Genomic DNA, 24060 nt, shown 5'->3' on the forward strand with positions numbered 1-24060 from the left:
ACACAGACGATCAATCTACTATTTAGCAGGTTAAAGTCTTGTTTGTTGTTAGAATCAACCAGATAAATCGCTCCACCAACTAAAAATGGCCATCCAGTGCTTCCAGGTTTTCCATAATGGTTTAGCTTCGATCGACTCATAAATTTAACTAGTGAATATAATTTGTTCATACACAATCGGTCTACTTCAACGTTTAGCTAAATTTCATAGTTTTTTTATGAGTAGCGAGTAGGTTATCTTGATTCATTCGATTTTTTAGACTTCTGATTTCTTCTATATAGTTAATTTTATACACATAATAGTAGCACCGTTTTCGTATATGAACCAAGGGTGATGTACTGGTGGCTATGTATTGTACTTTTTCAATGTTATCACAGGAATTTTAGCGAATTTCAGTGATTGATATGAAAACCTTTCGAAATTTGAAAAATTTGACGGGAATTGGAGGCTCAGTATATGAAAGACATTAGATGCATACAATATATTTGAAACTACCTGAGCAATCGAGATTTTAACAACTCAGACGAGTCACATGGCGATAAGCATTTGAGATTCTTCAAGGAAATAATCAAAACCAAGATTATCTAGGGTAAATAGGGCCTAGAAAGTTTATATCAAACTCTCGTCTAATCGTGCTCAAATATTGATTCGATATATGACGAGAATATCGGTTATTTGATGTGACATGAGTGCAAATATGACATATGTATGAGTGTGTGTACATACCTCTGTATGTAATTGCTATTAAAACATTAAACTTAGTAAGAAATAGTTGTATGGTATGTTGTGAAGTTAAAATTAAAAGTTCTTGAAAATAAATCCGAACGCTATCACTGACTAACTAATTAAAATTCCTTGTTATTGAAGTCATGTTATGCGTGGTATGGATTGAGATAAATGTTAATAACGATGTATTTTTCCATAAATCGATAGCTACCAAGGTGTTACTATTGGTATTCCATCTCTTCTATCCAAAATTTCTTGATTTTTCCCTATAACCAAGACATCAGCTATTCATCTTCCTATAAAAGCACAAAGGCATTTCTGAAATTATTTGGTTCCATCAAAATCAATCTTATTTACTGTCACTAACCAGTTTAGTTTTACTGTTCACTGATTCTTAAGCTTCATAAAGTCTTTCAAGGATTTATTAAAAGATTTCAAACATTATTTATGCTCTCTCTCAACGTCACCTTTAACTGTCTGGATGTTTTACTCACAAAATTGTTAATGCCTTGAAAATTTATTTCCTATTTGTTTTATTAAGTGACAAAAATAATGAAATTATTCTTTATAAACCCTTATTACCTACATCAATCAGCCTATTTGGAAGTTTTATGATATTTACGGCAAACAACAGCATCCACAACATCCTACTTACTCTATTCTTAACTCATCAACTGAAGATACCTGTAACCTAAGATTCGAACTCCGTGCCTATTACTTTAAACTTTTAGAAAAGTTCAGAAAATTATCAATTTGTCCAATGAAAAAAATATTTTATCGTTAAAGGATTTAAAAATTGAATATTGATACGTTCAAAAATTTTATTCCGAATATTCAGTCAGTATTTAATTTTATTTATTTTGGTAATCGGACTATGATTAAAACAGATTCATCATGTCACATTTTTAAATGTTTCATTATTTTTTCATAATAGAATCTTTAGTGTATGAAATGATTATCATTAATTTTTTTGTTTTTTGGTTATTAACTTTTACTCACAAATCTGAATGGAAACTTTTCTGAAAAATATCAGATGGGTTTTGTGGAGATTGTAGTAATTTCAATGGTTAAGATCATGAGTCACTTGAAGCTAGACCACCATGGAAAACCTGGAAGCACTGGACGGCCACTTCGTCCTATTGCTGGACTCCTCAGCAGTGCGCATCCACAACCTCGCCCCCTGCGAGATTCGAACCCAGGACCTACTGGTTTCTCGGGCGAGCACTTAACCACTGGACTACTAAGCCGGCATCCAACGGTGTTAATGTCTAACTTCAACTAATCCACGAAATTGAGCGACACATTCACTATTGTCTTCAGTGAGTTACTATCTCACAACAGACCTGGTTGAACTCCACTGGTCACTACTTCTCACTAGAACTCCAGGATATACCTTGTGAAGCCAGTCACTAGTGAGCATATGTTGATTAATATCAGATGGGTTTTGTGGAGATTGTAATGAAAAACTGAAGAGATAAATTACATAACACATAAGATTAATATCAGTATAAATAATCAGAAATTTATTATTGTAATGTAGTTTATTTTTCTAGATAATTTTTTTTATACTTTACACAAACAGTAACATTTCGGTTAGCAAATTGTACAAAGTTACATATGATAGATTCATGCACTTCGCATATTATACTACCACTAGAAATAGACATATGTCTAAAATTAAGGGATTAGGGAAAATTATTAACAGTGTAATATTCGACTTTAACTGTGATTGGTATCAGCTAAAGACTACTGAAATCCAGGGACTTCTAATCAATTCTTCTGTCAACAACAACAAACACAAACGACTTAGCTATAAATCAAAATCCAGACCAAACTCAAAAAGGATTTTCGAGGTTGCAATATAAATGCTAAACGGTAGAAGCTCAGCATTGTCATGTATAAAAACACATATCGTTGATGGCATGACAGATCGTCAAGTACCATATCTCACATAAACCAAAGTTGTAAATGTGGATAGCAGATTTCCAAATTACTGCTTCATTTTATTATTTTCGGAACAGGAGCATCAAATCCTGAGTTCGACCACCAATAGAGTTTTCAATTTATATGCATGAAGTGTTTCATGTCAAGACCAATTAACTTTGTAATATTATCATCATTTTCAATACTTTTTTCATTGAATTTAGACCCCAATTAAAAGTAGGTTAATAATATGTTATCTAAAGACAATTTTTCAGACGATCTTGTTTTAAAGGATGCCAAATGATAAAGGCCACTTGAATACATTGCTATGGAACCGTTCTATTTATTGAACTTTTTCGTATTTTATAAAGTTCCTATAATTATATTAATAAAGTAAACGGGTCCACATAATACAACTCCTGAGTTTCGACTACATTTCTGTTCATAACTACTGAAATTGAATTACCAAAGTGTTTTCTAGTTTATTTCAGTCAGTTATCGTTTTCGCTAAATCAATTTGAGTTTTCATAGACATTTTTTAGTGATTGATGTAAATGAAATTGCAGGAATTTGACCTCTTATAATTAAGTTATCTGTAGAAAAACTTTTCAGTGGTTAGGGTAAATGTAGGGGCTCATCATGGATAACATGTCTTGTCAGTCATCTCAGTGATTGCGTCTCTGGCTGTGGGGATATTTTGATATAGATTTGAATTCCTGAGGTAGAATTTGTTCTTTCAAAATTACAGGTACTCCTTGATGACAAATGCCAACTAGCAGGAAACCCAGGTCAAGCAGAGTTTCCTATTGATTACCTCCAAACACTTAAGATAAAATATGTTAATGTGAATCTTTCTGAACAACCAGTTTACTTATCAAATTTTAATATCAAGTTTGTATTATAGTAATCAAAACTTCCAAACTTGCTCAATCTCCAAGTTTTGCTGGTATGTGTAACTTTTCGAAAAAAACTTATATTACGTCGTAGAAATAAATAAACAACTATTTTGGATGGTATATATAATTACATTTTCGTCTGGCTCATAATTTACTGGTGATAAACTCTTAATGAAGAAACCCAAAACAGAATGAACTGAGCAGACTAATGTTTGTAGTTGTCTAATTTCCAAAGATGATTGAAGCAATAAATTTCTCCGTACCATCGAATGTTTCTGATTTAATGTTTTATTAACATTCTCTTTAGTAGTGCTAAGGTGTAACATTATTTTATATAATACAATACCACGTTTAAGTATAGATTATTGATATTATGAACCAACTTAAGTCAGACATTCACTGAAAACCAGAATGTCTAACTTAAGACATTCCATGATATCATTCACATAAAATAATATCCACGATCCATCATAGCGAATTATATATTTTGATACTATATTTGTGTTCATATTAACACATACTCTTCTTCGAATTCATGAACCGACGGAAGTTAGACAATCATTGAAAATCTGGATGGCTTTTCCTCCTATTGTGGGCTTCCTCATCAGCGAAGATCCTTGAGCCCGCAAGGAGCCCTTGGTTTGATACCCTGTTATGCAATCACAGAATTCGATACTAGGGTGCTTCCACGTTTTTCATAAAAGTTTTAAGTTTGGTTGGTTTTCTTTTTCAGTGAAATTCAACAACCGCCACAACCCTATGCCGATATATACGTTCCTATTTGTTTCTTCCACTTTATTCACTTATAGGAATTTATTACGATAAAATTCTGTGCTATTTTGGCCTTTATCGCGATGATTATAGCAGCCGCAGCTGGTGGAGGTTCTTCAGCTTCGATAGCCTCAGCAGTAAGTTGATTTTCAAAATAAATTCTTAATTCCCACTATTTTTATTGAAACCGACCTTTTTGTTGAAATCATGAACTGCTCAGTTTTAAACCACCAGTGAAAACCTGGAAGCACGGGCTGTCTATTTCGTCCTAGCATTAGACTCCTCAACAGTGCATATCCACGATCCCACACTCGAGACTCAAACCCAGGACCTTTGGTCTCACGGGAACACTTAACGTCTAAACCGCTGACCTGGCATCCAACGATGTTATTGTCTAAATCGAACCAATCCACGACGTCGCGCGACTAACTTCTATTGTTTACAGCGGCTAACTGCCCCACACTCGATACGGTTGAACTCCATTGGTCACAAATTTTCACTAGGACCCCGAGAATTCCCTCTCACAACTAGTCACTAGTGAGGTTTTCAATGGTAGTTTAACATTGACGGCTTCATGATTTCAATGAATGAATATGAATATTTAACTGTCAAAAATTCCACTAATCTTATTTGTATTGCCTCTTAAAAAATATCACTGTTTAACTAGTTCAACTTAATTCCTATCTGTTTCAATAATTTAGTTGTAATCTCTCTTATGTATTTAATATTTACTAAGATAATCCGATGATTGTTCTTCATACACTTTATTTTATGCTAAGTATTGACTTTGGTATATATTTTTTAAAATAAACTGTAGGTTTATGCTATTAACTTTGTATAGAATTACATAGTAGTCTTCACAACTGAATACTATCCAGCTCAGAGAATACAAATTTAATAAAATGGAAGAAATTTCATTGGTGAATTAATTCTTTTAAGAGTATAAGTAGAAAATTTATTAATATAAACAGGAAATTGTTTATTTCTTCCATTCCTTCTTTGTTGAATAACTCGCTTTATAATAAAATAAATTAGTGGAAGGTACTTTTTTGAGGTTAAATAAATCAATGAGTTTCAGGAGATACTTTTTTTCATCATTTCAAGTCTTCTACTCATTGTTGAACAAATACTACATGTGAATCACATGTGGAGAAATTCGAACACTTCAATTCTACTTGAAGGTTGTGCTGATGATGTCGTTCAGAAGAACGATGAAAGCTCCACGACTAAGCCATCCAGCTCCGAGAACAAAACTCCATCAAAATAAAAAATTGTGGTAAGTTTCCGATTTGAACTACAAAAATTCAGAAACCTTAGATTAATAATAATCATCTGCTCATTAGTGATTAGTTTCGAAATGCGATTCCTAAAGTTTTAGAAAGGAGACATGATCTGTGTAGTACAACTATTTTGAATGTGGGACAGTTATTTATCTCATGTAATGAAAAATAGTCGAGCAATGTCTTAAACTGATTTAGAAATGTACACTATTGGATCGAAGCCTATTGGTCTGGAATTTAAACAGTCACATTGAGACATAAGGTCCTACGTTCGAAAACAAGTCTGATCGAGTTAAAATCTGTCTGTTATATAAATTATAAAATACTTAGAAAAAATTTACAAAGTATAGTGTCTATCAATTTGAATAGCTTAACTCCTGCAATAATTTTCACCACACATTGTTATTTTATTCTTAGCTGTTAAAAGTAGATTCGATGAAGCATGTTTTTTTCCCACTTGGGATTCGTCGGTAGGTTGCACTTGCACTCCAATGTTTATGTCTACGACGACATGTACTATGTTTTAGTCTCCATGTGAACAGCAACATTACAGTGTAGTTACACCAAGCTAATGAGTAGGCCTAAATAGGACGCAAGTATACTTATGGATTCTACTCCAAGTCATTATTCAAAACTATAATTAACTTTTAAGTGCATATACGATTTATGACCGCAGACTTTGGATAACATGCCCCAGAATCACTCATGATGGCACAGATGTATTCACTCTTGATTTTTCTCCATATCTTCTGTGTTAGTGTTTCTTCATACCTTTACACACTACCTTTTTGAATAATATTCTCAATGTTTAGTCTTTCTCATTCTCCTTGCTACTACATTACTTCGACCTATTTAGCTATACTGATTGTTAATTTTGTTTCGTCAATCTAATATGCTAATAAAAAATTGAGTCAACGAATATTTTTTCTAGGCTCTACTCTAATAATAACTGACTGAATGTATGTGCAACATCAAAACGTCCAGTCAACAAATCCTATATACTGACAAGGATAGATGAAATACGGTTTTCAGTAATACAAATTCCCACAAATGATAATCGTTAATTTTCATTCTATTAGTAATAAATAAATATCTACCCACTTTTGTGAACAATCAGTGAAATAGTCTCCTTTTTATTATTAATCTTCTGACATCATTTATACAATAGTAATTATCAATGATATCTAAGTGTGCAGACTTTTTTATGAATATTCAGATTGTAATTATATAAATTCTTGCAAATAAATTTATACATGTTTTCTCAATCTTTCTTTTATATGTTACCACCTCTGAATTAGCTACTTTTATGAATCCGGTGTCCATCTTGTTGTGTTAATGAGGTATGACAACTTGGACCGATGCTTATATGTGCCTGGTCCTACGTTGTAGCTGACTGACTGACTGAAATATTTAAAAAGTATTTACATATCTGCTACTTTTTTTCTAAGTACACTTCAAAACTATCGATTGTTGAATTAATCTACAGGGATAAGAACTGAAATGACATGCTGATTTTACGAGGTACCTAAGAATGATTTAGGTATAAAAAATTCTTAATTATAGAATTAGATAATTGTTTGTTTGTACTATTTCATTGACTTCACATCAATGGTATGATAAAAACTCATGAAGATACTTTTTGAAATGTAAGTCATACTTAATCTTGCTTGATTGTAACAGTTATCATGTTTTCTCGTCCTTTAATATATTGATCTAATTCTATCGATCAAGTGGTAATTTCGTGTTTCTTTTAACAAGTTGTAAAATAAACATTGTATTTGTCTGTATTGGATGTTAGCTAGTTGAAGGTAATGGGCAAAACATCGTGTATCATAGTTTTGTGCTAGTAAGCATTCATTAGCAGTAAACAATTTTTAGGAAAGTTTTACTATTTTTGAGATATAAAACTCTGTCACTTAGTGTCACAATGCGAGAATTAAACAGTAGCCTATTGGGAATTTAACTAGCCTTCAATGGAATTTCTGTATTTACACTTAACTGACCACTGGATAGTAACATGTTAACATATTTGAGGAGTGTAGTTTCCAATCAACCACAGGGAGCATCAGTTATATTAGATTTTTTGATAATACTATCTAATGACTGTCAATTAGCATGAGAACTTCATCTGATTATTTCCTGATAACCATTTTCAATTAACTAACATCAAAAATGTAAACATAAATGAAACACTTTCTTACATATAATTATACATTTGATTAGGTGATACTACTTTCGAATTTTCGTTTTTAGGCCGGTTATTAAATTTAATCACATAAAAATGATTATATATACATGATTGAAAGTAATATTAGATCCAAACTGTACATGTTTGTTTCAATGTAATGTCCCTGTATAGTTTTGTGTAAAACTACTCAAACTTTCTATTTTAAAGAAAAACACCATATCTATCTGTAAATCTTCGGTGATAACAATGACAAGTTATATTGTAAATTGTTGGAATCTTTAGCAAGAGGGTTTAGACCTATCCAGTTTGCTAACATCGACTTCAAGAATTGGTGAACATTAAAAGTGTTGAACATAATGTGATGATTCAATAGTCCAAAGATATAACGTTCACTAAATATAGAAAGTTTTGAGTACCACTAAAAATGGATTTATTTGTTAGGTTTATTTGTTTTTGTAATGATTCTACATTGGATGTTAATTTGACAATGATAAAGAAAAAATTAAATCAATAATCTAGAAGATTTAATTTTGTGCAAACTCTATATATGTAACTAATATATGATATGTGGCTAATGGTGGGATTAAGGATACATGTCTTATACTGTTTTGGAACGATCAGTTAAGTGTACTTGCGATATCTCTGTGTTGAGGTTCAGATTAAAATTTACATTGTCCGCAGATATGATTTAATTTATTAGAAAAGACATTTTCCTCTACATTTTTTCTAGATAATAAACTATACGTTAGATGATCAACAGTAGTCAACAAGAAACTAGGATTCTAGGTTTCGTGAGAGTTAGTACTCATCATCAAGGCGTATCTGGAATCGTGTTTGAAGTGAGTTATTAAGAGAACAACCGATCTACTGTAGGAATGAAATATCTTACAAATTATTGATCACTGATAAGTGACCAATTTCACTTTAGTTAGTCCTTTAGTATCGACCAAATTGTGTTGATTCAGTCCCAATGTAGATACTAGTCCAAGTGACATGAATAGCTCAGTGGTACCGTCTAAGATTGTGAAGTTGGTTTGAATCGCACAGAAAATATTAATATTTTTTGGATTATATATCCGCCTTGCTGATGAGTCCTAACTAGCACTAAACTTAGGTTAAGCATAACATCCCGCCTACTACTTCTAAAACTCGAACATTTCAACATGGTTCACACGATGCTGAGTCACTTAGACACTAATAGATTTATTTGAATTTATTCAACAGAATTCGAACATCGCTAAGGATTACACAGGCACTACACCAAAAAGAGCTAAGTATCTTGACAATTATCTATTTATTTAAATCATTAATAAAACTTGAATCAACTACTTTGAAAAATAACATTACGTCAGCTTCATAAAATGAATATGAAATTTTTGAAGAAAATAGCCGTCATATGCATATAGTTCTTTATATAGATGATTAACTGATCACATGTATCATCATTCTTATTAATATGATCAACAAATTTAATTTGTTAATAATGTCAGCTTAGAAATGTAAGTTTACAATGAAAGTATCATTGATGTAATTTGAGTAATAAAACACCTGAATACTGATTGATAGTCTTTTTATAGACATTTAAGTTTCGTGGATAAACAAAAAATATATAATTTATAAATTATTTCACTAAGGCAGATTATCATTTTCAATATACGATTAAAGACTCATAAAAGTGATGAGTTATTGAAATTAACATCATGAAATTGCTGTAAAGTGGTTGGTTGTGAGATAGTCAGTAATCCAACAATCTTTAGTGTTATCAGTATAGGGTTGTGGAGATTAGTAAGTTTTTGATTAAGATTGATGTTAGATCACCAGTGAAAACCTGGAAGAACTGGACGGCCGTTTCGTTCTATTGTGGGAATCCTTAGCAATGTGCATCCACGATTCCACCCGCGAAATTTGAACCCAGGACCTTCGATCTTGCGTGCAATCGCTTAATCTTAAGACCACTGAGCCGGCGCATCCAATGTCGTTAATGTTTAACTTCAACCAATCTTTTATGCTAATTAACACTCATCAGTAAAATTTATTTTTTGAACTTGTCACCTAGAAACACATTCACCATTGTTCCAGGTAGAATTCAATTGGAAATATTTAAAATATTTGAAGTATCATTAGTTTCCCCAACATTGTAGATAAAATTTACTGTAATAATTAACAAATCAGGTGAAATGGCAGAGTTCAAGACTGTCTTGGATGAAGAGATGGGTAAAGTATAGACCTCAAGATCCTGTAGAAATACACGTAAAAATAACCGGAAACAAGATGCTTTGATTATATTTTAGGGGAACGCAAAATTTTACAGCAATATCTTACAAAATGTTTTGTTAAAGAAGTTGTATACAGGCTTATTATGTTTTCCACTGGCTGGTTAATATTTCAATTTGTCGGTTAATTGTATTCTCATTGTCTTTGTTCAAAGTGTTGACCTGGCGTGGAATTAAGTTGGAAGGTCAAAATAAAACTTGGCAGTAGTCTATCAAGCTATTGACTGGTGGTTTGAGCTCCATTGGTAGATTTAGACTGCCTAATCTGGGTTGACGCGATTACCGTAACCAATAGTTTAATACATTAGGTAACATGGCTCACAATCAGTCACAACGATACAGCTGCATTCGCTCGTTGTTAAAGTTCCCTAATATACACTTTTTTATTGTTTTCGCAAACCATATTCTCAATATTTTAGTCTCCTCGTTATCACTGTTAAGATAACCATTTCAGCTCCTCTGCTAATCATCTTTTTAACTTCATCTCGTTATATTGATGTGGTACGCCAAATTGAACTATCACGTATTCGAATAGGCTCCTACATTGATTATGACTGACCAACTATCACATTGATATGAAGTAATACAGTGGCATGGCTAAACTTTTAACCTAAATTTTCCTTTGGTTTTATGTCCTTTTACCTCCTATGCTAGTCAGTTTGCAATAAATTTAAAATAAACCCGAATAATTCGTGCACATGGGGTATGTTCTTAAATACGTAATTAGTCAAATGGCAATCATAAGTGGATGATCACTCCAGTTATTTTCAAAATCATCTACTAGGTGAAACTTTAAGAACATTTTTTCATACTTCTATGTTGCATTCCATTCGAACGAATCAGACATCTTAACGATCAACTTTTATTTTTTATATGAAATACAATTTTTCTAATCAAAAGTATTGCTCGTTTCGTTAATGAATGATTTATGTTAGTATCTTAATTTTAAAATATTTTCATACTTTGAATGTGCAAACTGTCTGATACAGTATCTGAGTTTAAGTTGCCTTATCATAAGACAATTTGTTCAGTTCTCATTAGTTCAGTACTTTATGATATAAACTGGCAACGAAACTAGAAAATCTATCAATCGAAGTCATAAATGTAAACTGAATCAATGATCCGAAGGTTAAGTCTTCAATGCGAGATTTGAAGGTCCTAAGGTTTGATTCTCAGTGGGTTGTGTGGTTCTCATGAAGAGCCCTATGAAGAAACAGCTATTGAACTTTTCCTCATTTTCAGTGGTTGTCTAACAAATTCACTCACTAATGAAACTCAACAATCTCCATAAACCCATTTATCAACATTATTAATTGACTAAATATAATAAAAACAGAAAATTTGCACAGGCTATTAATAAAATGATACCATATCACTAACATTTTATTATCACCCCATATATTAATCAATTAATCTAATAAATTGCATCTGTGCACACTATGATCCTAAGACTACCATATGTACAAATTTGTTATTGAAATTAGAATGGTTTAAGTGTATCTAATTATTTCATCGGTCAAATGGAGATAATAACTATTTCATTAGTTCTTATCCAGACACTTAATAAGAAAGAAAAGCAATCAGAGTTAGTAAATATTTCTTTTCAACCAGATGTTCATCATGGGTCTACACTAATATGTATATGTTTACTAAATTTGTCGATAAACACTTGATCTAATTAAAAATTATAACGACCGTTCAGAAGGTACTAATCTTAAAGTTACAAGTCATAAATCCCGCTGTCAGTGAAATACTAACACAAAGACCAAGAAAAGCTGTACAGTAAACATTTGCTTCAAACAAACTAAATGTGGGCTTTTTACAATGATTCAATACTAAGAACCATTAATAAAGACAGACAACGTGAATTTTTCAAATTCAATTTCTTTTACGGATCCATCTTCATGAGGTGTTTAATTCTATGAGTCTATCATAGTATTTGAAATTAGTTTTCATCACGTAACTAATTAAAGTATATTTGTGTTTGATGAAATTTTAGAAGTTGCTTCTGATTTACTACAAATATATAAATCGTACATTCATATTTCCTTTAATAAATGCATTCACTGCCAACGCTTTTTTTAAACCCATAGATTTTATTTGCAGTCAGCTTCGTATTTTACGGCATTGATACATTTATCTTATTTTCATATTATCGATTGAACGGTGGTTACGTGAATGACCCTAAAATTAAACAACGTCCTAACATACCGCCGAAAGTTAACCAGACGTCAGAAGCCATAGCAGCGCCTGAATATCCAAATGATGGTTTCGAAAAAGAATGAAAATGGTTTCCAAAGCCATTAACATTCCAATCTTTACGGTAAGTTACACTCCATTTTGGTGAGGAGGGTGGGTAGAACGTAATACATTATTAAAACTTAGTTTCTTTAACTATTCCCTACATACATGTGCAAAAGAACCCACTTGCAAACAGAGGAATTTTCTGAGAATCGAAATAGCTGAAGTACATTTCCCAAGTTGATTTCATAACATTTAGCCAGTTCTCTGAGTCAATGAATGATATTAAACAAAAAGTTAGTTGATGTTCAGATCATTTTAATTTGGTCAGTTAGACTAACTTACCTATGTGAGTAATATAAAATCATTTAAGTCAAACAAATAGGTTGAGTTTCAAATCTGTTCCATTTCAGAATAATAAGTACAGACTAGATACAGTACTCGAAAATGTAAGGACATCGACTACCTTCATAGAAGAACAATACCAATAAGCTAAAAACGGATGTGTTTCTGGAGTTAAGTAAAACAAACTACAGTCCGATAAAACTCGTTACTTTAACCGTTGTCAACTCATCTAGACCAAATCTATAGGTAGGATGTCAGTGTACCTCGTGAATTATCAGGGGAACATGGTACATGTAAGTCTCCTTAAGAATTACTAAATAATGGAAATAGACGTAGCTCATGGTAAAAACACAACCCAGGAAGTGATTTCATTTCTACAAAATATCATAGACTTATTCGCATCAACGATCTATGTAGATTAACTTCACTTCTCAATTATACGAACTACGCAAAAAATAATAATCTAAATTACTAAGGCCAACTTAAAACTCCGTTGCACAGGTTGAGTAAAAACGGAATGATAATTAGAAGTACTATTTTTAACAGTTCGATACGGAAAGTCAACTTGGAGAGTCATTCAGTCATCCACAACGAACGACCAGGCACATATATGCATCGGTCCGAGTTGCCACACCTCATTGTCACAATAAGATTATCACCAAATTCATAGAAGCAGTTACTTCAGTGGTAGTAATATATAAAAGAAAGATTGTATATAAGGATATGATAAAGGGAGGAAGAATTAGTTCGTAGAAAGAAAGGTATGAGCAATTCTAATCTCACTGTTTAATGGAAGACAAAGAGTGCATACACCGACGCTTTTGTGATCGATTCTGAGCCGTCACCCAGGGTCTCCAACCACCAGTTACGCGATAGTCGCGTGGACCCCAACAAAGTAGTCTGCATCTACCAATATGACTCAGGCCAGAATTTAGTGACTTTACGAACTGATGCCAAGTTTTAGTTTGGCCCCCCTTAACTTTCTTCCATTAGTCTCCAATACAAATCAGCATTGTGTGCCGTGGTAATTAGTGGTTGGACATACTCAGTAATCTGAGCAGATGTGAGCAATATTTCTAAAACGTGTGTGATCAAGTACTAGCAACTTACAGATATCCTCTACTTTTAATGACCACGTTTCGCAGCCGTAACAGAACGAGCTGCTGCGCAGTATATGCGTCCTTTAATCGATAGACGGATATCTTGCCTCCGCCATAGGTGATGCAAGTTGGAAAAAGTCAAACGAGCCTTTTAAATCCGTGCAGAGATTTCATCAAACACCAACCCATTAGGGCTAATCATACTTCCAAGATAAGTGAAGTTGTCAAAGCGTTCGACTAATTCACTCCCTATCGTTAGTTCGGCTGTTGACGCAGGCCAGTCCTCAAGCAACAATTCGCATTTAGAGAGGAAGAAACGCATTCCAAATATTATGGCATTGTTGATCATTGCTGCCAAAAGACTGCATTTTATCAGTGTCTTCATCAAATAGGACTATGCCATCTACGTATTGTAAGTCATTAAGTGGGTCTTCCGGGATGTGATCAATTCCCGAAAATCCAGACGACGAGAATGTTATTACCAGCAGGGCGGGTGAAAATTTGCAACAAAATTGTGGAACTCAGTAGGTTTGTATGTTAAAATGACCCCAGAAAATGATTAAAACTAACTGTCCGAGAATAGTAGGGCATCATGTCCTATTGAAAATAAATGATTGTAGTGGGTTTAGAAAACGTGAAACCCCATTTATAACTTTGATTTCTTAACTACTGAGTTGGATTTCTACACATTTTTGTGTAAACAAGTCAAGACATGGAATCAGTGATCAATCATACTCATGTGAGTGGGTAGTTACCGAGTTGTCAGGTTAGGTACACCTTTCCCTGATGAGAAATGTTTTTTTCTTTTCAGAGATATCGACTCGGGACTCTATCGCCTACAGATTAAATGTACATGACAGTAGACAATATCCAGAAATCCATTTTATCTGAAACAAATATTTTTCTTTTCTATTCAAAATACACTAGGATGACATATTTCCTTACAAACATCATGATCTTTTTTTTTCTATAATGATCTGAAGTGAGAAGGATTTTTCTTTTTCATAGTCTACATTAAGCAATTGCTGTCGTTTTTTGTCTACAACTTATGTTGTGTACTTTGATATATGCATTTTGTGTTCATTTTTTCATAATCAGGTCAGTCATATTTACATCTTATTTAGTTATATCACTTACCACGTTTGGAACTTGTTTTCTGAATAAAAACGTAACTTTGTATCTCATGTGATTCAGATTAACTATAATCAACTATGAAACTAATAACTCGACTATACTCTTCTTCTTCTTGTATGTATAGAACTGAGAGCCATATTGTTAAAAGGTTACTTATGCTGGTTAGCTTCTTAGCAAGGCTTTCTACGGGATAGGGTTGCTGGCCCCATACCCAGCCCTCCTCCTTTATCCAGGCTTGGGGTCAGCGGTAACCCTAGAAGAGCCACAGGCGGAGTCATCGCTAAACGTAGTTGGCAATAAATTTTGAACTTAGATTTCATATTGGCTAACCTTCATCATCAAGTTATACCTGGAATCTTGGAGACAGATGCTTCCTGTGTGGTTTGAATATACATCACTCGGCTTACCAGTCTAATTATCTATTGTTCAGCTAACCGACCCCCTGCAGGACTGATATTTTTACAGTTGACTGACCGCTAATCATACATCGAGTCAGTGAGACTAGCGGTCACGGTGCAACCTGTAACCACCACTTGGTAACCTCTATTCCCACTCCAACTCATGATGATATACATCTCACATTTAGTTTACCATATAATACCTCGGCTAACACTATTGTGCGACGGTTGTGCTCAAAATCCAGATAAAAAATGTATCTGGAACAATAGGTACAATATAAGAGGCAAGCATATAATGACACATCCAAGGGCCCCATAAGTGTTCTTTGTTTCAGTTCACATAAGGGCTTGCGTTGATCTGTCACGCCGATTCATGAGATGAATATAATTTTAAACAAGTTTTCATATTACGTTTCAAACTTGATCACTAGGATCTAATTATCACTAAAAGACTAAACAAACATGACATTGGTCACTACTCAGTGACCAGACAATTGAGTGTTCGAATGCGCTAATTTTGCATGATATCTAAGTAGAAACAAATTGACAGGCTAAAGATTAAGAAGCCACAGATAATTTTTTTAGTAAATAAACATCGCATATAGTGAAAACAAACAGACATTGCCATTACTATTCAGTGTGAACTGTTTTTTTTCAACTAGCACATTTCTAAACACAGTAGTGAAGAATAAATTTACTTTTTTTATTGGTAGTGTAAGCATAACTACGAATATTTGAAATTATCAATTTAATTAAAGACTCTGGATTTTTGATGCTGACCTAGCTACCTAATCTAATTATATTCACTTCTTATTATTCTAAGACAAGTAATTATCATGTTCATTGGATTAGATGAAAATAAGCACATAATTATCACCAAGAGCCACAAACCATTGAAACGTTTTTTTCAAGGAGTGTTAATAATCTGTTGGGGTTTTCCCCTTGTAGGTTCAAATCCCATCACCGTTGCTAGTTGATACAACCGCAGAAAACTGGTACTTGAGACAAGGAGAAACACTAAGACGTGTTAACAATACGAGAAAGGAGATAAAGATTGAATTATAACAAATGAGTATTTTGTTTAAAAGAATCCCTCACTAACCAAATATATACATTTATCAACATATTTTACTAACATTTGACAAATCATCAACAAAAATCAATATTGAAATAGTAGGAATGAAAAGTGGAATTATGCAAACAGACAAGCTTTGCAAATGTTACAGTAAACTAATGCAAAAGAATGCTAAGTATCATACTGAAAGAATATCATACTAAATTAGTACAAAAGAATGTTATTCTGTACAAATACCATTGAATTACAGTATTATATCGAGTTTTATCCAATCCTAACAAGAAAAACACACGATCCATCTATATTAATATCATGATTTTGTGAACAGGTAGCCTTGAATAACAAAAGTATTATTCCGCAAGTCCGATGATCAAAGCTAATTCGTACAATCTAAAATAAGAAAAAAACGAAACAAAATAGCTGATACAATATTATGATCGTAAAATCGAAGGAATTAATTATAATGTTAAATTAGAAGACCAATACAAAAATTCTAGTGAAACTTCTTTTCGAGGGTCCTAACAAAGGAACTAGATAAGGATTGGTCATGACGTGATGGCGTATCCGTGGTGTCCAAGATACAATTGCTCAAGGCCAACTCCACATAGCTTTTTGCCGAGTTCTTGATGCACTAGCCCTGTATCCTAAAGGTCTTACCACTGGCAGCTGAAAGCCATCGGCAAGATGAAGCGTAGGTTTTCAGGGTTGATCACTTCTAACCCCTTCCTTCCGTTGTCAAGAAGTACTATCGCCGATTGTTTGAGGGAAATACCTTGCTACTGTCGCGCCTTAGTATACACAGCAGTACGATTCCGTATTTGAAACTTTATTTTCTACTTACAGTGATGTTCTTAGACCGACCTGTTTGTCATGTTAAGAAATAAAGCAATATGTGTTACAGTCAACACGATAGACAAGTCCGACCACCATGTCAACGTAGAAGCTACAGTCAGGTTCAAGTAACTAAGACTCATAAAATTGCACTATCCAACACACTGACATTCCATACATTCTGACCTTTGGGTAAATTTAAATCGAGAATAAGATTAAAAATAAAATCGTCCTATAGAATACCGTATGTGGCTGATGAGAAACTTTGAAATATAATGAAGTCACTGATGGGAATTTTTATGTATGACGGTAAGCAACAGAATTTCAAATCTAAAACAGAATATTTTTTACCCAAATATGACAAGTTCATTGTTGATATGAGTGTTAACAACCATTAAATGTACGTTCATGGTTACCTTGTGGACTCATTCTAACTCAAACAACTGACGATGGAAGATGAAAGTAAATTTTTATCAAGCCGTTACTAAATTCATTTAACAAAATACATTACAGTGCTTTGTATAAAATGTCCAAACTGTATACAACTGAAGTACAGTAATAGACTAATCACGTTGCCACCAAATGTTCTACCAATTACTGCGATGAATTGTTGTTTAATTATAACAGTAATGACAATACAGTTTCAATAAGAGCGACTTGATAGTTGATCTTGAAAAAGCCTAAATAGTTGGGGAGTAAGCTAAATTACAGACTATTTCTGCTTCCTTACTATTGACAGTTACCGCACCAGTAGTTGTCTTTTAACAAGATACCATGTATCATCAGGACGCGAATCGCTACTATTGTTTGATAGCAACCTATTAAATTTGACTTGATTTCCCTACCTTCAAACTTATCAGCAATGTATACATATTACGTTGTGAACAGTTCTGGAAACTTAAACATCGCGTAGTAGCCTCCAACCAGCTTCTTCTGTTTTGAATCCTGCTACACTTAGGTTTGGACGGCTTACTGGTACCATTAACCCTTACGCAGAAAGTGACTTGAAGCCGGATTAAAATCCCTGAATTTGGTAAACGGGTTATATTGGCAAAAATTAAGTAGACATTAACCTCGCAGTGATAGTACTCAGTTGATTTAAGACATTAAAAATTAACAAATACGCATTCATAGCCGTACAAAAAATGTACAAACAATGTACCAAGCGAACGATGACTTTATGCATAAATATCCACGTACTAACTCACAATATATTCAATAACCACCAAGATATTTTTGACAACTGCATGCTTTTGAAATGATTTGAGACACTTCGATTTCTTCTAAATGAACTATACTTATACTCCAGGCATGTATACTCGACAGGAGTCCGAGCTGCATAAACAAAGCGTGTTGGATAATCGTATTTTGTCGCTGGGCACAGACTGAGCATAATCATATGACAGTTGTGTACCTTCAAAGATAACTTTGTTAGCAAATAATGCTAAATAGGGAATGAAACTATCAACTCGAACAGGAACTACTGTTAGATTAGGTGTACAAGAATGGTTAATTAGGCGTGCTTTCGACTTCACTGAACCCCACGATTCGGAATTCCCGTCAACACATGTCTCTGACACAAGATGATGGTCACTATACTCACGCATTATCATGATAAAATTGCGACCATAACATGAAAGTTGAAGGGCTTCTCTTAGGCAAGCTTCTTTATATGGAATTACTTCACCCAAATAAACACAAACGAGTTCCCCACGTTGGATTTCACAAGCTGCTTTTAAACCTCTACCCATAACCGGATGATTAGTTACATAAGTTTTCGTATGGTACTCAGACTCAAATGTAAACTCAGCATCGTTTAAATATCTTTGGACGACTCGATTAGTGCATGATTGACTACAAACACATTCACTGTTGCATTCAAAAATTGGATTCATAAAATTAGTCAGTAAACCATTCATATCATATGACATTCCAGATTTCGATAAACAAGTACAATTGTCTTCTAGGCGGCAGATATTTTCACATTTACATCCAATAAGTTGCTCTGTTATTAGATCGATAGGGATGTCCTCATGGTATAATAACTCCATGTATCCGACAAAACCTGCAAATAGAAAATCGGTTAGAAAACAGAACAAACATGGATCTGGAAGTTGGCCTTATGTCTAACATACTATTCGACCTCACAAGTACACTTGCTTCACATACATGTTTGTTTGACCACTCGTTATGTGTGTTAAACTTGAGTTGGGATTACGATATCGGGTAGAGCAGATTGCTTTGTACTCTTACTGATGAATACTGTGATTTAACTATTGAAGGCTTTTTGGTTAATTCTACAGATATACAAATCATGCCACATGGTTACATACGCATCGATCCTACTTGCTTTCTATTTTCCCATTCTCATTTTAAAAGTAGAAACTTCACTGAATCTTTCAATTTTGTCATTCTTGCAAATAATGAGAACTTTAATAACTAAATAAAGGTAGGTTTTAACCCACTTCTTGCCTAGTGAGTAATTGGTGTGCAATTCGATCACGAGGATGTTTGGAATTTCGTGAAAAAACTGAGGCATTTATCTAATTGAACACAAATACCAGTACACAGAGAAATAAAATACATATGCGCCACAAAGATCACTTCATTTGTGTGTGGACTGTGAGACTGTTAGGGTAACCAAACCGAAGCAGGTGACCTTAAGGGGTCACACCAGAAGCCTTTGACCTAAAGATTTGATCCACAAGGCAGTAGAGCAACTTCAAGAGACGCAGCCCCATGATAGCCAGTGACCAATGGTTAGTTCATACACCATTTGTTTGGAAACAAGGTTTACAAACACAACTAGTTGAATCCTTCGTGTCAACCAACCCGGTTCAAGTGCCAGGCTTGGTAAAACCCTGGAATAGGATGGATTGAAACTGGGGACCACGGTATGTAGTAACGATTGCGAGTACTCCGTAATTTGATATCCACCGATCAAGGAATACGGCTTCAACTGTCTCTGCGGATGTGTCTGTGATAGGGCATGCTGTCGCTCATCTTGTAAACCTGTCCACTGCGGTAAGAGTATGCGTGAAAGAGTTTGATGGTGGCAGGGGACCAACTATGTCTAGATGAATATGTTGAAAGCGTTTATCAGGCAATGGAAACTTCCCAAGAGGACTAACTGTGTGTCTTTGAACTTTGCTGCGTTGGCATTGTAAACAATTTCTGGTCCATTGCTTTATATTTGCGTTCATTTTTGGCCAAACAAATCTTTGCGCGTTCAGTCTCACAGTAGCACGGATTCCTGGATGAGATGATGAGTGGAGACAATCAAAACCTGTTTTTCTGTACACTATTGACAGAAATGTTCCGTGTGTTCCAGTCGAAGTACCACAAAATATAGTTGAGTCAGAATGTGGTATTGGGACACTTTAACACCAGACTCGGACTTTGCTTACAGGCAGCAAGATCAGAATCATCCGTCTGTAAACGTGCAATTTCTAATAAATTGATTCCGTTGGTGAAGCAAATTGCATCGACGTTGGAACATGGTATTGTATCTGCAACAACATTTGAGTTACCTTTTATAAACTGTGTATTGGTCGAAAATTGGGAAATATAATCTAGTTGCCGAATGTCTCTAGGTGAATTACGATCGATTTTAGCGTTAAAGGCGTAAGTTTAAGGTTTGTGATCAATGAGTATCACGAAATCTCTACCTTACAGTAAGTGTTTAAAATGTCTAACAACTAGATAAATGGCCAATAATTCTCTACCAAAAATACTATATCGAGTTTGAGTTGGTTTTAGCTTCTTTGAAAAGAAAGCAAATAGTTTGACTCCATTATTTACTCGCTGTTGTAGTACCGCCCCTACTGCTGCCTGGGATGCGTCTGTACACAGAATTAGTGTTGCTTCCGGGTCAGGACTTAGGTAGGTCAGCCTAGTAGTAGAAGCAATTCCTGTTTTAGCTGCAGGGAAGGCATCTTTCGCTTCGGAGGATAATGTGAACTTTTTGACTGCCTTTTAACATTTCCGTTAAAGGTTGTAGAATGGCTGAGCAGTGCGGAATAAACCGATGATGAAAATTAATCATTCCCAAGAAACGTCGGAGTTTATTCCATGAATCTGGTTCTGGGAAACTTTTGATGGTTGCAATTTTTGTGTCCAACGGTTTGATTCCACGTTTGTCAATCGAGTGACCTAAGAACTCTTAACTCTCGACTCCAAAAATGCATTTGGATGGATTAATGACTATACCATATCTCTGAAATCTTTCGAATAGTTGATATTATTTATTCATTTATATGAACACATAGATATTGGTACAAGGGGGCACCAGATATATATGCGCCACAAAAAACAATGAGAATGAGAAGAGAAAAAGAATGTAAGGTGCGTATAAGAAAAAAAGAATAATAACGACCACAGATTAGTGTATGATAGTGTTATATTAATAATAATAATAGTGGGGGAAACGGAAGGGTACAACCAGAAGAATTCTTTCAGTTAAGGAAGGTACAACTACATTTTATGAAAAAGTAAAAGAAGCTTACAGCAGGATCGCCACTGGCTTCTATTCTGAGCCATATCTGATAACGTCTCTAGCCACTGTGTTGCACCATCTCTCGGAACCCAGCCAGGGAGCCGAGAAGGACAAACAGAAGCCAGCCCTTTGCAGCTTTCTTTCATAACACGACACCATGTCATACACTGACCACATCTCCGCTTTTTCAACCAGTCCCAGCGTCGGCAAATAATGCACAACGTGGAATTCTCTGGGACGACATTCGTAGAACATATCCAAGCAACCGAAGTCGTGAAACAAACTGCTAGCTATTAATATTTCGTCAATATACACGAAAACAAAATTTAGACCTTTAGTGACCATCCATAAATCGTTGAAAAGTCTGTGCAGCATTCTTTAATCCAAATGACATTCTCAGAAATTCAAACAAACCAAATGGATTAATAATGGCTGTTTTTACTATATCCTCGGATGCTACTGGAATCTGATGGTACGCTCTCACAAGACCGATTTTAGAAAAAAATTGTTTGCCGTGTAAGGTAAGCGAATGGGGTAACAATCAGGTAACGTCAAGTTATTCAATGACCGATAATCACCACAGGGTCGCCAACCCTGATCTCGCTTACGTACCATGTGGAGTGGGGATGCCCAGGGGCTACTTGACGGACGTATTATCCCAAGTTATATCATGTGCTCAAATTCAGCTTCTACAACATTAAGCTTGTCCGGTGGTAATCGGTGTGGACATGCCGAAACTGGTTGGCATTTTGTGATGATTCGATGTACTATGGAATGTTGGATGGTGTTTTCACCATAGTCCGGTTTCGTTATCTTGGGAAATTTAGATAAAATATAGGCGAATATATCGTTTGCTGGAGTGTCTATTTTAATACTATGTATATGACAGTCCGACTGAATTTCAGGAACTTGAAGTCTTGTGCAAGAAACGACAAGTTTTTTTTTAACATCAACTAGTAGGTTGTAGGAGCTTAGGAAGTCTGCACCTAATATAGGGTGACGGACATCAGCGATAATAAACACCCAGTTTAAACGTCTTATTCCCAAATCTAATGTCAGGAGTTGTTCACCAAATGTCTTTACTTCAGTTTTATTAGCCGCTGTTAAAGTATATTTTCCACTTTTAGCAACAGGTCTTTTGGTTAAGGTGACTGTGAGACTGATCGCGGAAAGATTTGTTTGGCCAAAAATGAACGCAAATATAAAGCAATGGACCAGAAATTGTTTACAATGCCAACGCAGCAAAGTTCAAAGACACACAGTTAGTCCTCTTGGGAAGTTTCCATTGCCTGATAAACGCTTTCAACATATTCATCTAGACATAGTTGGTCCCCTGCCACCATCAAACTCTTTCACGCATACTCTTACCGCAGTGGACAGGTTTACAAGATGAGCGACAGCATGCCCTATCACAGACACATCCGCAGAGACAGTTGAAGCCGTATTCCTTGATCGGTGGATATCAAATTACGGAGTACTCGCAATCGTTACTACATACCGTGGTCCCCAGTTTCAATCCATCCTATTCCAGGATTTTATCAAACTTCTGGGATTGAAGTACATCAAAACAACAGAGTACCATCCGGTAGATAATGATCTGGTCAAAAGAATGCACCGCCACTTGGAAAGCTCTCTGTTTGCACAAACTGATAAATCAAAATGGAGTGATGCACTACCACTCGTAATGCTGGGAATCCGTTTAACTTTTAAAGAAAATATAGGTTGCACATCCCCCGAAGTAGTTTACGGTAGAACTCTTACATTAACAGATCAACTAGTAGACCCAGACACAAAAATACCACCTGATCGAAGTCGTTTTGTGATCCGTCTACTGCAAACGATGCAAAACATCAAAGCAATACCGCCGCGCGAATATAACAATCGCGTACAACTTGACAAACGCCTTGAAGTGTAAAATTGTCTTTTTTCGGATCGATGGCGTTAAAAAACCATTGAAGCAATCTTAGGAATGACCGTACCAAGTAATTAAACGAAAAAACAAACGATTCATCATCAACAAGTGTGGGAAGGAGACAATCTCTATAAACAGTATAAAGCCAGACTACTACGAAGTTCAACAAGACAATGAGAATAGCACTACAGATAAACAACCGGTAAACATTTATTACAGACATCTACCGAACATACTTTCATTGATGAAGCGTATGTTACCAGATGTCCTCGCACAGTACCACCAAGTTTAGCTGCCGCCGTTTCCCTTCAAACCTCAAGCTTTCAAAGAAAAATACAACTCTTAGGAACCTGGATTCCCCATCTTGGCTGTATCAGAGAGATATTCGCGATATAGAAATATAGTCATTATATCATTATACCTAAAAATGTGAGTTGATGATAAATAACAAATGTAAAGTGTTGTAGCGGTA

General features: G+C 34.7%; 2 protein-coding genes across 2 annotated transcripts in view; one reads left to right on the plus strand and one right to left on the minus strand.

The window, feature by feature from the left end:
* The window catches only part of MS3_00009170 (uncharacterized protein), a gene marked incomplete at its 5' end in the record, with an annotated part of 33526 nt that extends 18559 nt beyond the window's left edge, over positions 1 to 14967 (plus strand). Inside the window, 3 exons of the mRNA XM_051217503.1 lie at positions 4355 to 4453; positions 12151 to 12380; positions 14555 to 14967. Coding sequence (XP_051064917.1) covers positions 4355 to 4453; positions 12151 to 12342 — 291 coding nt within the window. The 3' untranslated portion in view covers positions 12343 to 12380; positions 14555 to 14967. The remainder of the gene's footprint in view (positions 1 to 4354; positions 4454 to 12150; positions 12381 to 14554) is intronic.
* A 1391-nt stretch (positions 14968 to 16358) lies between these two features.
* On the minus strand, positions 16359 to 23969 carry MS3_00009171 (uncharacterized protein). Its single transcript, XM_051217504.1, has 2 exons — positions 18390 to 23969; positions 16359 to 16740 (listed from the first exon to the last, which is right to left on the minus strand). The coding sequence occupies exon 1, from the start codon at positions 19230 to 19232 to the stop codon at positions 18480 to 18482; it is 753 nt and encodes a 250-aa protein (XP_051064918.1). The 5' UTR covers positions 19233 to 23969; the 3' UTR covers positions 16359 to 16740; positions 18390 to 18479.
* Positions 23970 to 24060: the final 91 nt, after the last annotated feature.

This window comes from Schistosoma haematobium, chromosome 5, assembly GCF_000699445.3.
Source record: "Schistosoma haematobium chromosome 5, whole genome shotgun sequence".
Classification (NCBI taxonomy): domain Eukaryota; kingdom Metazoa; phylum Platyhelminthes; class Trematoda; order Strigeidida; family Schistosomatidae; genus Schistosoma; species Schistosoma haematobium.

Bases quoted from the DNA above. Each gene is read 5' to 3' on its own strand.
- MS3_00009171 (XM_051217504.1), bottom strand. From the start codon at position 19,232: ATGGAGTTATTATACCATGAGGACATCCCTATCGATCTAATAACAGAG.